The sequence below is a fragment of the Astatotilapia calliptera genome, chromosome 5, assembly GCF_964374335.1.
Source record: "Astatotilapia calliptera chromosome 5, fAstCal68.1, whole genome shotgun sequence".
NCBI lineage: Eukaryota > Metazoa > Chordata > Actinopteri > Cichliformes > Cichlidae > Astatotilapia > Astatotilapia calliptera.
Window position 1 is genome coordinate 22,420,071 of NC_137426.1, and position 17,129 is coordinate 22,437,199.

The window sequence follows — 17,129 nt, forward strand, 5'->3', positions numbered from 1 at the left end:
TTTGGACATTGGCTGCTTTTCCACTCCTTTTCAGTCCACTCCTTATACCTGACCATTTTAAGAGACATTTGTAGGACACTTAAGACTGACCTATTGATCATTCATGCGTAAAGGCACTAACGCGAGACATGAACCAGTGTTGCATCTTCACACAACAAACAGCATAGAAAGAAACGGATTTTAAATTGTATTTTTATGCACAGTGTTATGAGCAGTGCATCCAAAAAAAAAAACAAAAAACCAAACAGTTAATTTGTTGCAATTTCTTCAAGTTTAAAGTTGAATTGATAAAAAATGCCACAGATAACAGTTTGTAAAGCACCAACAGGATGATCCCCAAGAGCTATTACACAGACATTTGAAGAAACTGGACAAGTGAAGGGCAAAAGAAGAAGTGCTAGGCCTAAAACAACAACAACAAAAAAGCACCATCAGAGTTTCAGCCAACATCCAAAGAAGAGCTTTGAATGTCCTTCAAGAAGCCTGGAGAACTATTCCTGAAGATTACTTCAATAAATTCCACTAAGGCTTGCCTAAGAGAGTTGAAAATAAAGGTGTTCATACCAGATATTGACTTGCAAACTTGTTAGGATTGTACAAACTATGTTTTTGCCTCAGAAACTGCATTTCTGTGTGCGTTTGCTGCTATAAATAGCTGTAACCATTCTCATTTTCCTAACAAAATATAAAGAAATTAAGGGTGGCGCAATGCTTTTGGGCAGTACTGTTCAGTTTCAATGTTCAATGCAAATACAGGAAGCTACACAAATGTTAAACTCTACAAATATTCTGCCCGCGGAAGGATGAAATACAAAAAGATCAAATGAAGCTTACAAATGTGCAACCCATGTACGCGCAGACATTTCCCCATGCCGTATGATAATCGAAGAAGTGCACTTCCTCATTTTTAGAGGATTTCGGATAAGAGATAATCTGCCGGCAATTCCCGATTATGACTTCTGCATGCTGCATTTTTTTCATGCTCACTGCAGTATCAAAGTGCATGGCTGTGACTTAGGGAATTACCAGATCTTCACTTCCTTTTGTGTCACATTTGTAGATGCAGACATTGGTTTCAGCAACCATATTTGACACACTTATTTATTTAAATAGACTCCAAGAATGCAATGTACAGTTCAGACAGAATCCATCAGTAAGTATAAAAGTTGAGTTTGGTTTAACAGCACTCCAAATTCAATCTAGTAGTTTTTTCTTTCTTCACATTAACATGAACGCAGTCTTTGTATTCTTTACAAAGTGACCAAACAAATAGCAACGATTGCTTCTGTGCTACAGAAAATATCAGTGCTTCAATCTAAACAGGTTAAACGAAGGTTAAGTAAGTCAGTGCAGACATCAAGGATAATGAAGATAATGTTGTTCCCAAAAATCTTTTATGTTTGGATCTGTGGTTTTAATGAGATCCCACATAAATCACATTGTTAAATACATCATGGACCCAGTGTCAGGGTGAAACAATCGCTTCAGCTCTCTAGGAAGTCCATAATGTTCATTATACAAAAAATATTTCTCCAAAGTTGTAACGGGTCAGAATTATTTTTTATCTTCAAAAAAAAGTTACCACGTATTCCCAACGATTGTTTTTCTTATATAAACTGCCCTGGAACAAGGAGGCCCTTAGTTTGAGATTACAAAGAATTCTGAAAGTAGTATCAAATGCTTTCTCTCGACTTAAAAAACAAAGAAACAAACGATTACAGATTTAATAACATCTTTATATGCTTTGGAAAAGCTTGGTGACCTCTTCAGTGTTGTTTACAGCTTTGTCTTATATTTTAAATACATGATAAATCACTTTAAATTAAAAAAAAAAGCAAACAAAATTCTCAAAACTAGTTAGTTCTTAATTAGTCATTGCATATTAAATAGCATTCTTATTGCCATCTGATGAAAGCAAAATATTAAATATCATGTTGTAGGGGTCAAACAAAACTTCAAATCCACATGTGACCTGAGTTTGCTGGTGCAACACAGAGGATGAAATCCTCATTACAAGGACACTTGAGAGGAATATTCCCTCAGGAACAATGGCTAAACTTTGGCATGCTGTCTGACAGGTCCGATGCAGAAGGCATTCAGGGTAGTAAAGCTGAAGACAGAAACTTACAGGACTGGCTTCTCAGGTCCTGAGGCACGTCGTGCACACTCCACCCACACTGACACATCTATACTACATACCAAGATAACTTTTACTCACGTCTAAGGGAGTGTTTTGGAAAATACAGCCATACATTGACCTAAATAGATACTGGAGATGGACATGTTTTGGCATTCTCCTGGCTAACATGTTGTACACTGTTACGGGTGCTCAGGCACTGGTGAAAATGGCCCCAAGGCCCCTCAGGCAGGCTGCTGGGGATTGATGTTCATGTGAGGAGGGTGACCAAGAAGTCCAATTCGTTGTTTCTGCTTCCTCTGTTCTGTCATCTGCATAGGGGGAAAAAACAAGACAGTTTAAAGGCATCATCTCAGTATAGAATCCCTGATGTTAATTCTCATGTCTTTATAGACTTTGGAGTTTTTGACAGTTAGCTGTGCAAATTTTTTCATTAGGGAACTTCGTGACTCCTATCAAAGCATTCTAAAGGTTGGCTGAGCAAATCTACAACAGATTGGCTGAAAAAGAAAAGAATCAAGGTGTTGCAGTGGCCGAATGCCCACAAAACTCAATAAACTCTATTTTAAAAAAAGGGTGGGCCAAAATACTTAAAGAACAATGTGAGACACTGACACAGTCTTAAAGAAAACTATTATTTCAGGATATTGTTGTTATAGGTGGTTCTACATGCTATTGAATCACAGGGTTTATTTGGATTTTCACAGGACTGCTTAGAGTCCTGTGAAAGCTTTCTGTTTTCACATGACTGTAAGCACGCAAGCATATGAGAAATAACATTTTCCCCCTGATTTCTCAATAGTGTGCAAACAAAGGCAAGTCAGAAATGAAGATGTAAACAATACAAAGTGTAAAAACTGGAGTTTAATATTGGTTGCAGAAAGCTTTGAATCAAAAAAAAAAAAAAAACGCAAACAGAAAAACTCGATGGTGTATTACAAAATGAGGGAGTTAGTTGACTGTCACATGATATACCTGTTCTTTGAGCTCAGTCAGCTGTGCAGACAGGTTTGTCACCAGCTTCATGGTTGACTCCAGCTTCTCTTGCAGGTTCCTGATTTCATTCTGCTCCCCCTCCGAATCACTGCTCACCAGTGACATGGCACGCATCCGAGGGAACCAGTCCAGGTTGTGCTCCTGGCATTGACAGAGAACATCAGCCGAGCGTTGAACTACTTTTATTAACAGTTAATGAAAAGGCAAATTCAAAATATTGTTACCAATGGAAAAATTGGGAAAACTTTCTACTACTGCGATGAAAATCACAGTGTGCACGTGACTGATTCCTTTTTAAGCTTTAAGAGTTTTGGCTAATCTGCCTTTCTGGTGCACATACTTCCCATTGGTCTGTTTGTGTCTTTAAATGGACATGACAGGTATGTCTGTCAGTTTAGATTAAAAAAGCGGAACACAATCTACTAGGGTGTGTGGTGTGTGTGTGTGACAAGCTGGTACGTGTTTATGTGTGACTCAGTAGGATAAACTGATGAGCACTGCTTACCATAAAAATGTGACACAAAGGGAAATGCTGCCCAAAGCGCTCTTGAATTCAGGACTGAGTATTGCAAGGAGCACTCTGATTTCTAGTAAATGGCTTGGGAATGATGTCAAAGATACTTACGTCATCAAGCTGTGAGGTTAAGCAATTTTTATGCAGAAAGTTCTGCAGATTACACAGTCTTTACAGACATTCCCTCTGATTTTACACACTGTTAGTTCTAAAACAGTGCGGTCTCACAGTGAAGTCAATCAGTTTTTAACATATAGGCTTGCAAAACAACCAGATCAGTTAGCTCTTTGTTTTAAGGGTGTGTGCATGCTTTGCGTTTACCTTGATCATCTCAGCCACGTAGCTTTCCGGGCCGGTGTATTCAGTGGAATCTTTAACTTTTACCAGGACGATAAAGAACAGATAGTGCCACATGTTGTGCTCCTCTTTAATGTGCTCCTCAAAGGTCACCGTCTTGTTGTCAAACTTGTCACGCTCCAGACCTGCCATGAGGAAAATAGCACGAATAGAGGTCACAGTGTGTTTTGGAAAAATAAAGCATCAATGTTTCTTGATGTTTTGTAAGTAATGCAATGCACATTATTTTAACAAGTTAAATTCATAAATATTTGCTAAAATGATGTGAATGTTGAATGTCAGTGAATGTTAAATCTAATCAAACTTTGGTGTTACAGGGGTCTCCTTGCATTGGGTCCTGAAGAACAACAATTTTTCTCTGTATTCACTCTTTCGCAGTGTCTTCTGTAACCCCAGACTGGCTCAGTGTGTTGAGGTCAGGACTCTATGGGTGCCAAACCATCTGCTGCAAGACTCTTTGTTCTTCTATTGGCTTAAAATGGCTCTTGAGGACATGGGCCGTCTGTCTTGTCAGACATGAAATTTCCCACTCGTGGGATTAATAAAGGTATCTTATTATTATTATTGTCATGTAACTGTCATTTGACACTGATCAGAGAGCACTAAGTGATCTAAAATGTCTAAAAAATTTGCTCAGAACCAAGACAAACAACATGCAAAGTATACAATTAAAATTGATTAAAAACTGTCAAAAGATAAGATAACATTGGTAACAAATTGCTTCCAGGAATTGTTGTTTCCAGGAATAAAGCAACATTCATACAGAAATTAAGAAGTCCTAAAGAAAAAATAAGAAGTTTTGTCAGTTTGTTAGCCTGGAGCATTTAGCTGTGTGGAAGCCCCAGCAAATTCACCCCAAGGTCAGGCTGTGCATTTCTCAGAGAAATTCTGACTCTACAGGCATCGGTTAGCATGTTACATGTTAAAGTTCATGAGAGCAAGGTTAGAGAAAGACAGAAGAGGTTTGGCTTGTTTGGAAGCACTGACAGGAAAAAGCTTTTTCTCTCTAAAAGGAACATTTTTGCTAAATTGCGTCTGAACAAACCACAGGACCCTTGAAACTCCTTTGGACAGACGAGGCCATAGTGGAGATATTTGCCCCTAATGCACAGCGGCACAGGACCTGGACACTTAAAGACAATGATTTGACCACAAACTCAGTTGTATACTAAAGTATTCTAGAGTCAAATGTGAGACCATCTATCTGAAAACTAAAACTCATATATATATATATGAACTTAAAAGTTTTTTAAACGTTACCCAGTGTGACACTGACAGCCAGCAGGTTGCACCCATCCTGTTAGCTAATGTGGGCAGGGACAGGCTCCAGCTCCCCCTGTGACCCTGGTTGTATAAGCGGGTTGGAAAATGGATGAATTGTTCTTAAAGTTAATTTTCTCAAGATGGTATTTTTGGATTTATAACTGAAACCACTTCTGTAAAGTAGACAGTCGAGTTTCACATTTATTGATTAACTTGTCACATGGACTGAAAAAAATCTTACTTTCCCGAATATGGCAATTCAAATTTCAGTCTATATTATTTGCTAGCCTGTCATTACAAAAGTGATGCATGGTTTACTTTACCCATTAAGAATAATTATCCACATAATGAAACCAATTAGTCCTCACTAAAAGCCCATAAACCCTAATCTTTCTACTCAATAAAGGGGGCTGCACAATAGTGTTACTGATGTACAAATGCGGAACAAAAAAGGCCCAAGGATAAAAACCTTCTACAGTTTGATAAAAAAAAAAAGAAGCAAGCAGAGGCTCACTCAAGGACACCGGCAGCATGAAAACCAGACCAATAAGATGGTGGAGGTCATTTTATCGTGCCAGTGAGCCTGATTTGTTGCACAACAATAAATTAAGCTACAGGTAAAAATCCCTGTGCAGGAAGTTCATGACGTAAATCAATCATTGGCAACAGCCCCCAAAGACCTGAAGACTAATACGAGACTGAGCGAAAGATCAATGGCTTATAAAACCAAGCTAGAGGATGTTGAGCCACTTAACATCCTCCTGCGGAGCCCCTAATCTCTGCATCTCCTGTTCTCTCGTGGTCCTTCTGGAAACCATAGAGACAGCAGCTCCCCCTGTGGCCTGGCCTTATTTAACATGAATGAGTCAGAGCTGATGGCTGGCTGGGTGACATAATACTGTTCTCATTCCATATGCTTACCACTTGTCCTGACTGCCTGACCCAACATACGCATGCACACACATGCTCACATACAGCATGTACTTCTGGGCTTACACTCAGTAATGAGCAGAGACATGCACACGCTGCACGGCATGTTCTTATTTAGCTACTTACTTACATATAATGTACATATAAGGACATGCGGCTGATGGCACACGGAGGGACAAAGTTCGGGCAATCGGCGAAGCCTCACGAGACATATGGTAAGGAAATTAAGTGTGTGCGAGTTAGTGAGCGAGCGAGTGGGAGAAAATGTCTGTGCGTGTGAGACAGACATGAATTATGGAGGCGAGCAGAGCAGTGGCAGGAAGCCCTCATGACTCAGCCTTCTTTGGAACGGCAGCAGAGTGAGAAGGGGGAGGGAGGGCGGGAGAGACGAGGGGGAAAGCAACAAACTAATAGACTAACTAATATGGGCGTACCACAAACCACAAATACACCAAAATCAAATCAAATCTAATATTCCAAGAGGAGAATTTGGGAATAAAGTAATATTAGATAGACTGTGGAGGAGTTCTAATAACAAGCAGTCTTTAAAACCACACAGAGCCCTTCCAGCAACAGAGCACAGCCTTACCGGGCTGGCACACTGCCCTTATGTTAAGACAAGTCATCCCATCACTGGAAAGTTAAGAGGTTTATTTCCCATGACTAACATCACAGGACTTCTTGAGACAGAAAGCTGTGCCCAACACCCGGTAGGTTACACACAACATTAAAGTATGTATGCATTTGAGCTGCAATTATACATTATCAGCTTTTATCTCTATTGTTATTTATTTTATTTTATTTTGGAGCAGTCACCTGGCCTATAATGTCTCACTAGTGGAATTTGCAAAGGGCACAAAACATGTCAGGAGGGAGAGTCTTTTACTATTTTCCTACAGAGTTATGCAGCTTCCTCATATTTTTATTCCTGGACTCTGCCAAAGTAACTTTGCATAATTCAAAGGTTATACTGGGTCTCGCTCTTTATAGCCTCTCATTTACGGGTCTGGTTGAAACACATATACATACATATAGGATATATGTGTAATAACGTATATGGAAAAAAACAACACATCCCCTTTAACACATTAGATTGAGCGGTCTTACCGCAGATAAAACACGAGGTCTTCAGGATTTCCTCTTTCTTCTGTTTTTCACTCCTCAAGTCAGCAAAGGTGTCAATGATTACACCAAAAATAAGGTTCAGGACAATGATGATGACCATGAAGAAGAACAGCAGGTCATATATCACTCTTGCTGCAAACAGTGGCTCCTGGGTAAGATACAAAAAACAGGGTTGTATGAACATTAGGGTCATGATCCCACATTAAAATAATTATAAACTTTAATTTGAGTGAGGTTAATATAGGGAGGGGAAACAATGAGGACCCCCTGTCCCATTTAATGGCATGACCTAAAAGGCAGGCCTTTATGTAAGCAGGTGTTGTGGATGATGTTACGAGTATAAAACGAGGTTAACCTTGGTCCTCACGGTTGTTCATGGAAACATAAAGCCGTGGGTATAACCTGCCAGATGCTACAGTAACAGAGAGGACAGGAAAGCCGGTCAACGCGGTGCAGCCCGTCTCGGATACACCGGTTAGATTCACCGACTTGTTTTGCTTATTTACTCATTGCTCTAGAAAGTCATGGGATGAGCCTGTCTCTGGATTCTTTCGACCACCCTGCAGTTGCCACCCACACAATGCATACTACCCCCACTTGTTTGTGACAAACCAAATAAAGTTGGAGCCACCATGCCACCCGTGTCCTACGACTGCTGTAATTTGCTTTAACAACTAGTAAGGGTCTCAGAGTCGAGTTGCGAATGCGTGATTGAGACATTCACATCCTCTTTTGACATCATAAGTGGTTAAGCCTTCATTCAGTGGAATTCTATTTTGAGGCGTAATTCTCACACAAGGCGGAGGCAGCGCAGCTGTAAGGAAACATTGCGAAACCTCCATACTTTTGAAACAAAACAAGTTTAGTGGCTCATAGCGAGCTCACATGATCCATGGCGCAGCTGCGGGTGCTACACCTTCTCAGCCAAAAACACAGGCATATACACATGCACACACATGCAACATAGCGCCTGAGGCCTAATCGCAGTTGCACGTACCTCTTTGGAAGGCTTGCGAAGAACATCCCCCACTCCCCCTCCACTCCTCAACCCGTGACTCAGCACAGTAACAATGCACATAAGTAAAGAGTCGCACGTCCGTTCCATGTTGTCCTCCTCAATGTCATCCCCTAAATCTGAGGAAACAGAAAAGACAGCATGTTTAATAATTACAATAATTAAATCAGAGACTATTAAACAAATCATTGTTGCATATTCGCATCACTGCAGCACTAGAGAAAGCCTATAACAAGTCTTTATGCTATAATGCTTGACCGGACTGATCCAACCAGGAAATCAGCACATATAGAACCCGCAATCATCTGTTTATCTAGCATCAAAACAACAAGGTGTGACTCGAAGTGATTGTAACAGATAATAACATGATGAAACACTGACCTCTGGAAATAACAGCAGCCTGACATAGTTTTAAAATAACTCTCTGCCTGCTCAAATATAATAAAGTCATAAACTGCAAATGCATATTTATTTTCGAGTCGTTACACAAAAAAAAAAAAATCCTGACCCAAATTTGTTAGGTTTTAATCACCCCTTTTTTTTTGCTGTTATATATATTTGTATATATGTATGTGTATATATGTATATATATCTCAACCACATGCACTGAGTGGCTGTGAGGCGCAGACGCAATGCAGTTAGCTGATCGATGGCTGCTCCCACAGTCTTATAATACATTTAGCAATCTTTGATTTTGAAAAATGCACCCTATACCCTATGAATATTTATTATCTACCAGTATAGGTGTTGAGTTTGTTCCACATTTATTCAGCTATCATATAGAGTTAATGGACTTCATATCAAATCGTGTGACATCATACTCAAGATGCATTGACTGCATTAGAAACTTTTCGATGCTGTATAACTGAGATGCTGTGACATAGTGGTTGCAATGTTCATATTCAGCATTTATGAATTGGTTTATGATAAATAATACATGTAGAATAATTCTCTATAGTAGGAAGTGGAATTATCCATGTAGTCATTCATTAAATATAAGACGTCAACTGCCATTCTATTATAAAATATCCTTGACTTTGATGCAGCCATGCTGGTATGTTTTGGTTCATGCTGTGAAGCCTCTAAGTCAAAGCAAAAGTGTTTGTTTGGCTGGAATGTAAGATAGATGCTGAATTTAAGGACTTCTTCCAAAGTCAAATCAAAAACAGAGTAGAACACGTGATCTCTTTGCTGTTTTGGGCCAAAGTATTTTTATTGCTATGTCAGTGATGATGGCAGAGGGAAGGAAACTCAGATGGTGAACCCCAGGAGAGTTTATAGTTTCTCTGTGGAGCAAATGTAAACATGGAGAACGGTCCAGTTTATGAGTCACATCACTGAAAATATTTTCAACCATCATTCTGGTTCCAGCTCCAGACATAAACAGTTTTTCAAACGGGTAGCATTGATGGCAACAAAGCTGGCGGGAAGTTCCCCAGAAATTTTATTCCTTTTTTGTGACTGTCATTAATCTGTGTCACATGAAGGTTGATAAGGTCGCATGTGAGTTGCTTAGGTCAAATGGCAGGCACATGAAAGACAATCGAGTCACATGGATTGAAGTGCGGATAAAAAAGGGAAACAGTGCAACAGTTTTCCTTTCCGCTTATTGTTGTTTCACAATTATATCCAACAACAGATCAAACCTAGACTAGACATGACTTCCAGTAATTTGCCATCTTCCTCAAGATATTCTCCTATCTCAGGGTAGTCAGGGGAAGAGGAATGTAAAATATATCTCAACCTTAAGTTAAACACACATGCATACAACTAATGTCTTTAAACCATCTCAGAGGAGGGTGTCAGTCCTTCTTCCAACATCTAAACACTATTTATAGATTAATGGAAGACTCTGATGTTGCCTGATAGGGTTACCTTCCTGGAGGGCATCTGTAGTGCAGTTTTCATCAGTACCTCCATGACACACTGTTGCAGACAGGAACTCGCCGGCCAAACTACCTCCACTTTCTAGAAAAGAAGGGAGGCAATGTTTTCTAGTCCTTTTTTAATGTGGAGCTAACAATCTATAATTAGTCTACTTGGAAAACTGATAAATAATTGCAGTCTCTCCTCACTCATAGTTGTGTTGGGGATATGGTCCACCTCCAGGATGAAGTCATCCTTGAAAAATATGTAACCCACGATGGAGAACAAGTAGACCAAAATGAGGGCGAGCACAGCGGTCAGCACGATGGAGCGTCCATTACGAGTCACACTCTTGATCACATTCAGCAAGGTCTCCTCTCTGTATACCAGGTCAAACAGCTACGGAAACAAAGCACACATTACAGAAGAACAAACGACTAAATCAGAATACACCATGAGGTTTCTTGGCTTCCTTGCATGATTTGGCATTTTCTGTCTGCCGCAAAATATTAGATGTTCGTGTAAGATTGTGCTATTTTTTGAGCTGCTTGGACCCACGTGAAAGGAGAACATCGAGAAACACTTGGATACTCAGACCGATGCGCTAAAAAGCAGACCTGAGGCACTGGGGAATAGCAGTCAACAGTCCAATGACAACATTGTTAAAACACCAAAAAAGGAAATTTCTAGGAGGATATGGCCCTGAAGGCATCACGGCTGCAGTTTAATGAGAAAAACAAAAATAGGTGGGGTTTGTGGGTTGCTATAGTGATTAACTCCCTTTTAGTCATAGTTAAGTTTCAATCAGACTGTATTAATCTCTTCTCAGGACGGATGTGTATTTAAAAAGTGAATTCATTTGTGTGATTGTCTTACCAAAAGACTGTAGAAAAAAACATGGCCAAACACCCCCAAACAGCAGATGATGAGGTAGATGAGGTGGTAGAGGAACTCAAAGTCCATCACCATGGCTTTGTAGCCTCGTGTGAAGGTTCCTCGATTGCCAACAAAACTTATCAGGAAGATTATCTTATTACAAACCTGAAAGATAAAGACAAGCTGCCTTTAATAGCAACAATAGTGAGTAATGGATCAGCATTTTAATATTCAATTTAAGAAACAAAACAAAACAACAACAGCCTTCACTGAAGACAAGCTCTGAAAGCCCTGACAACAGTATGACTCTGGTGCCTTTTAAGCTAAACAAAGTCACTAAGTGTTTACCCCGGTGTGTGACCTGTAACTTAATTTTTTTGAACATCATCCAAACAAGAAACTCTGTTTCTTGAATCGGGTTAAAGGATTAACAGAAACCCGGTTAATGCAGCCCGAGTGGATACCTGCTTGAGAAAGTTGGCGACTCGAGCAGACACATCTGTTTAACCAAATTTCTCCACGGGGTTTTTAAAAGAGCACATTTGGCTGATAAAGAGTTCAGATAGGCGTAGTATCAATGCAACGATAGTGGAGAGTGATGAAAAGAAAGGTCATACACTCCGCAGCCTTTTGACCCAGATAATGAAAATCTATAGCCTGACTAAGAACGAAACTAACACTAAATACCAATTAATTAAGTTTCACAGTAAAAATATGATATTTATTTGAATATTTCCACCTTTCCATTTCCAATCTTTAAAAAAAAAAAAAAAAAAGGTTAAAATATGTCAAATACATAGCCAGAAGACATTTGACCTGCTGTGCATAAACTAGATTTCAGTGTACCGGAGCTACTGCAGTCCGTGGTAACTTGTTCTCTGATTTCTTGCCCTAACCTGGTTTCTCCCAATAACCTGCTTTTGTGTGTACATGTAAACACAGCCTGCACAGGGAGAGATGACCGCGCGCTTGAGTCTTTATTTTGCATTGTGTGTGTGTGTGTGTGTAAAAGTATATAAGAGCACATCTAGAAAATCTCTGGCGGGTGAAGGGGCGGTGTAACCCTCTTTGAGATCCAGTGACGCACTTAACACCACAAAGTACAGCCAAACACAGCCAGCCTACAAGGCTGGGGGCAACACTACAGGCAGACGCGGCACTGGCATGCCAAGTGGGCTCAAGTGTGAGTGAGAGATGAAAGAAGAAGTGGAACTGGTGTGGCAAAGGTTTCTGAGTATGTGAAAGTAGTGGTGTGGGTGAAATAGTAAACCCAAAATTTAAAAAAAAACGTCTGTCATGTAGGTAGTTTAGACTTAAAATGCCCTGTCAGTCTAAATTTGAAAAGCATCAAGTTTCTAACGCTTATCCAGGCTCACTGTGGGGCTGGAGCCCATCCCAGCTGGCACAGGGCAAGAGGTGGGGTACACTCTGGACAGTTTGCCCACTTGTCACATCATTTATTATTATTATTATTATTATTATGGATCAGTTAGCTTATGAAACTATTTCTGAGAGCCCAGTTTGACATCTACTTCAAACTGCTTGGAGGTTCAAATGACCAATCCAAAAGCCCTAAAATATTTAGTTTATTGAGTTATTCTTTATATTACTTTATATTTTTTAGATTAGAGAATTGCTGAAAATAAGAAAATGTTTATCTTGTTAGCTTGAAAGATTGAACCAAGGATTCAGTTATAATCTGCCTATTATAGCGATTTCTAATTCTTTTGCATTAGCTAATACTCACTTTTACAAAACTTTCTTTCATTGTATTCAGCTGGATACACAAATGCACAAATGGATGTTTGGCACTGGTGGTGGTGATTTGGGTTAAATGACCGTCCCTGTGAGCTCACTTACATTGAAAGCACCCAGAAGGAAGAGCGTGGGCTCCAGGCCCACAGAGAAGATGAGACGAAGGATTGTGACAGTGACCAAGGCACCGATGCCCAGTGGTTGTGGCATGATGATAACAATGATCAGCGCTGCCAAGACTCCCATCCACAAAAGGGCAGATAAATGGGGATCCAGGGTACCTGCAGGTAATAAATAACACATGAAGACAATTAAATGTGCAAAGCACAAACAAGCTATAGGTAAATGCACAAACCAGCCAACTCGTTATACAGTAACTGTGACACATGTGAAATATGAAAGGACATGTTGAGAGGATACATGTACAGTCTGGAACTTTTCAGTATCATCCAACTTTGTTTTTTTTTTTATGAGATCCGCTATCTTCTTCCTACTTTGGAGACTTTGAACTGAAAGAGAGCCAATTACATAACACTTAAAGTGTATGACACAGTTTCTTGCGTTAGCGTGCGCACCTGATGTTCATCCTGATCCTGTGGTAAATCCAGGATTAGTGTCCTAGTCAGGGGTTTCATGTGACAGTGTGTCACTCAAGCTAAACCCATGTTTCAGGAGCCTAAAAACAAGGCCATATCTAACCTGCTGCCTCTTTAAGCAATGTCTTTTCTAAAACGTGTGTATTATTGTAAGAACTCCGTGAACTCTATTCACAGATCGACCTCAGGGAGCGGATACATGAGGAAAATAAATGGGGTAGAATTTAATAGATTGAAAAAGATGAAAAAGTGCAGCAGTGGGTGACAAAATAGAGGGGGGAATATTACAATGAAGGCACCGCTCTTTACCTTCCCTCTCACTCTTTGTTTCCTCCCACCTTGCCTTCCCCTATTCCCTTCTCTCCTTCCCTGTCTCTCCTTTTTTCCTCTCCCTCCCCAGTCCCTGTTGAGATCACATGACAGGTGCCACTTGCATAACACTGTTCTCTAAAAATACCTCAGCTGAAAGATTCATGAGGGATGAGCGGGGAGGAACGCACAGCTCGAGTGATGTCGCAGACTGAAAGAGGGGCGTTTACGTGCACTCACAAGCTTTGCATGCGCTGCACACCTAAGGTTAATGTGCAGGCAAATGATTGTGTGCAAACAGCTAGAAAGTCTGCAGTCGAAAAGCTGGAAAAGCGTGCGCTGTTTGATTGTGATTATGTATCATGGGTGTGTGACGCTAGCCACAGCTATTCACCAAAAGCCAGTCACTCATGCATGCAGGCACAACACACTGACCTAGATTTCCTGCTCTTATAACCCTCATTCTAAAGCCTCAAGCAAAGGAGGGCGTTGAGCCAGGAGAGCAATGTATGCAAAGGCATAGGCCGAAAGCCATAAAAGTGACTGTTTAACCCTCTCCAAGCAGGCGTTGCAGATTTGCAACAGTTAAAAACTAACAACCTGATTACCCCACATACGTATTTTTTTACTCAGAAGTACCACTGCAGGACTTGGTTGTGCATTAGCAACAAAAAGTTTAATTTGAGCCTGAGAGGGTTAAGCCAAAGGTATGCTGGAGTCTCGCACACAGGTCAAGTGGTTCAGTAAGACCTTGTTGGTGACGTTATGAGAAACCGCACCAGATTTTAGTTTTCATTTCAAAATGCAGTATTTTTTGTCATCACACATAATTCACAAACCCATCAGAAAAGCTGTTAAGGCAAAATGAAGTGCTGATTGCTAAAGCAAGGCAAACTTCTTTCCTGGAAATGGGTTTATTGTTTGATTTTTATTTTTATATAAAAATGTTTGATTTTTATATATATATATATATATATATATATATATATATATATATATATATATATATATATATACATATATATATATACATACATATATATATACATACATATATATATACATACATATATATATACATACATATATACATACATATATATATATATATATATATATATATATATATATATATACATACATATATATATATATATATATATATATATATATATATATATACATACACACATTATATATATACACATTATATATATATATACACACACACACACACACATATATGGCTTGTGCTACCTAAGACAATGCAGGCTCAGTTTACAGTAAATTAAAGTGCACCACTCCTCTGTTTATTACGGTTTCCATAGAACTACAAGGTAAATATGAGCTGAAGCTTTAAGGGCATGGTGTTACTGCGGGTGTGTCTCAAACACAGATTACCAGGTGATTAGAAGTCAGCATGTAAGAACACCGTGGCAGAATGAGATCAGTGGGTCAGTGGCCACGTCCAGCAGAGTCACCCAGCTCTTTAAAGTGTACCTCTCTGGGTGTGTAGCATGCTGTACATTACAGATTCTTTCTTTTTGGTGTCGTTTTTAAAACTTGATTCTTAAGTCATTGTTGCCTCACAACATTGTTATCGTTTTTAGAAAACTTCTACACAGCTGTCTATATTTGCATTTCTCAACCCATTGTGAGTTATAGAATGTTATAGATGTGCTTTGAAGCAGGAAGAAAACATGTCAGTGAGCCCCTGTCCTTCCGGTTTTTTCCCCCTGAGTACATAACCTTTGTCTGACCCTTGTTTCGAAAGAAATCTGATTGCAACATCATGGCGCTAGATACAAATCGTCTCAAGCAAAACAGCATCGAAACAATATCTACATTCAAAGAAAAAAAGAAAATCTCTATACTGTCTGTGAGCATGTCACATGCATGAATGACTGATAGGCAGCCTCATCGGAACACCTGACAGAAAACGTCAAATGAAATGTGTCAAAGTTTTAGTCTAAAACGATTGATTAACTGGAAATGTTGCAGAAATGCTTGCGCCTATTTTAGCAACAGGATGTGCGCGCAGTCACAGTTCATACTCGGGTGCCACCTCACTGACCTCCATGTACCCCTTCGAGGGGGTAGAAGAAGCAGACCAGGAGATTCATGAGCACAGCCAGCTTGAAGGAGATGCCACTCCACACCGACATGTTTCTTGAGCACCAGTACAGCACCGGCTGGGCTAAAGAGAAGAAGAAAGACAAAACAGATTCTATTTTTAAAATCTGCTCCAAAAGCCAAAAGTGAAGTTGGCGGGTTGCCTATGTTGAAATACCAATTCAGCAGTTTGAATTCAAATAACCTAAAAGTAAATTCTTTTATTTGAGAAGCTTTGAATATTTAAAACTTATGCAGAATAAATGAAACTTTTTGAAATATAAGGGACCAGCAGGTTCAGCTGATTTCAGTATTTGGTTTATGCATCAACAAGCTGCAAGTTTGAAAAGAAGAACTGAGGAAGTTCGGCTTCAGTGTCTTTGATATGTAAATATGAAGTAAGCGTAGCTGTCAAAAACAAAATGAATGGTTTAAAAGTTCAAGATGCAAAACATGTCACCTCGACCTTTTAACACAACATTTTGCCTACTCAGGTTTAATTGGAAAAGAAAGAAAAAAAAAAAACAGATGCAGGGACTTTTCTGTGTCCATCCCCTCCTTTACGTGAAAGACAAAATAAGGGTTTGTGTGGGTATGAGGTATGTGAATTAGAAGTGTGAATGAGTGTGGGTGTGGGTCTGCGTGTGTATGTTTGTGTGCATGCGTAAGCACGCTCTCACTTGTGATTCATAAGGTTACTGTATAAATGTTTCATGGCTCAAAGAATGTGGAAAACCCCTGTCCGCTTTTAGACAGTGGAAACATGCACATGCATAACATGAGCGCACACAGGATGACATATTTAGCCCTGCCATCAAGGTGCTGATGCACATCCTTTCATCCATTTTCCAAACACTCTTATCCTGTTCGGGCTCGCAGGGATTGAGCTCTATCCTGCATTAAGGAGGGAGGTCACCACCAGTCTATCACTTAAATACACATAAAAAAAAACACATTTATAACTACGGCTAAGTTGGAGTTTCCCCTTTCACATGACCTGCATGTTTGTGGAAAAAAAGAAAGTAAAACACCCAACAGAGCATGCAAATTACACACAGAAATTTTCAGCTATCCATGAAGCACAGTATTCCCAGAAAAAAAAAAATGCACGGAAGTTGTACTTGCCATTAGGAAACAACAGGGGCATGTTGCCACATGTTTCAGTACCTGTTTTAGTACACAGACTCTCACCTTCTCCACCTGTAGTTACTCTCCGTGAAAACAGACTGTTGTTCGCGCACGCACACACACACACACACACACACACACACACACACA

At 39.7% G+C, this 17,129-nt stretch overlaps 1 protein-coding gene across 8 annotated transcripts in view; it reads right to left on the reverse strand.

Annotated features, from left to right (window-relative positions):
• Positions 1-1,087: 1,087 nt before the first annotated feature.
• The window catches only part of LOC113022580 (inositol 1,4,5-trisphosphate-gated calcium channel ITPR1), a 73,349-nt gene continuing 57,307 nt past the window's right edge, over positions 1,088-17,129 (reverse strand). For all 8 annotated transcript variants that reach the window (XM_026168120.2, XM_026168118.2, XM_026168117.2 and 5 more), the window contains 10 exons: positions 15,814-15,936; positions 12,940-13,115; positions 11,080-11,244; positions 10,413-10,602; positions 10,213-10,305; positions 8,320-8,456; positions 7,305-7,470; positions 3,969-4,129; positions 3,113-3,274; positions 1,088-2,448 (listed from right to left, as the gene is read on the reverse strand). In XM_026168120.2, coding sequence (XP_026023905.1) covers positions 2,362-2,448; positions 3,113-3,274; positions 3,969-4,129; positions 7,305-7,470; positions 8,320-8,456; positions 10,213-10,305; positions 10,413-10,602; positions 11,080-11,244; positions 12,940-13,115; positions 15,814-15,936 — 1,460 coding nt within the window. In that variant the 3' untranslated portion in view covers positions 1,088-2,361. The remainder of the gene's footprint in view (positions 2,449-3,112; positions 3,275-3,968; positions 4,130-7,304; positions 7,471-8,319; positions 8,457-10,212; positions 10,306-10,412; positions 10,603-11,079; positions 11,245-12,939; positions 13,116-15,813; positions 15,937-17,129) is intronic.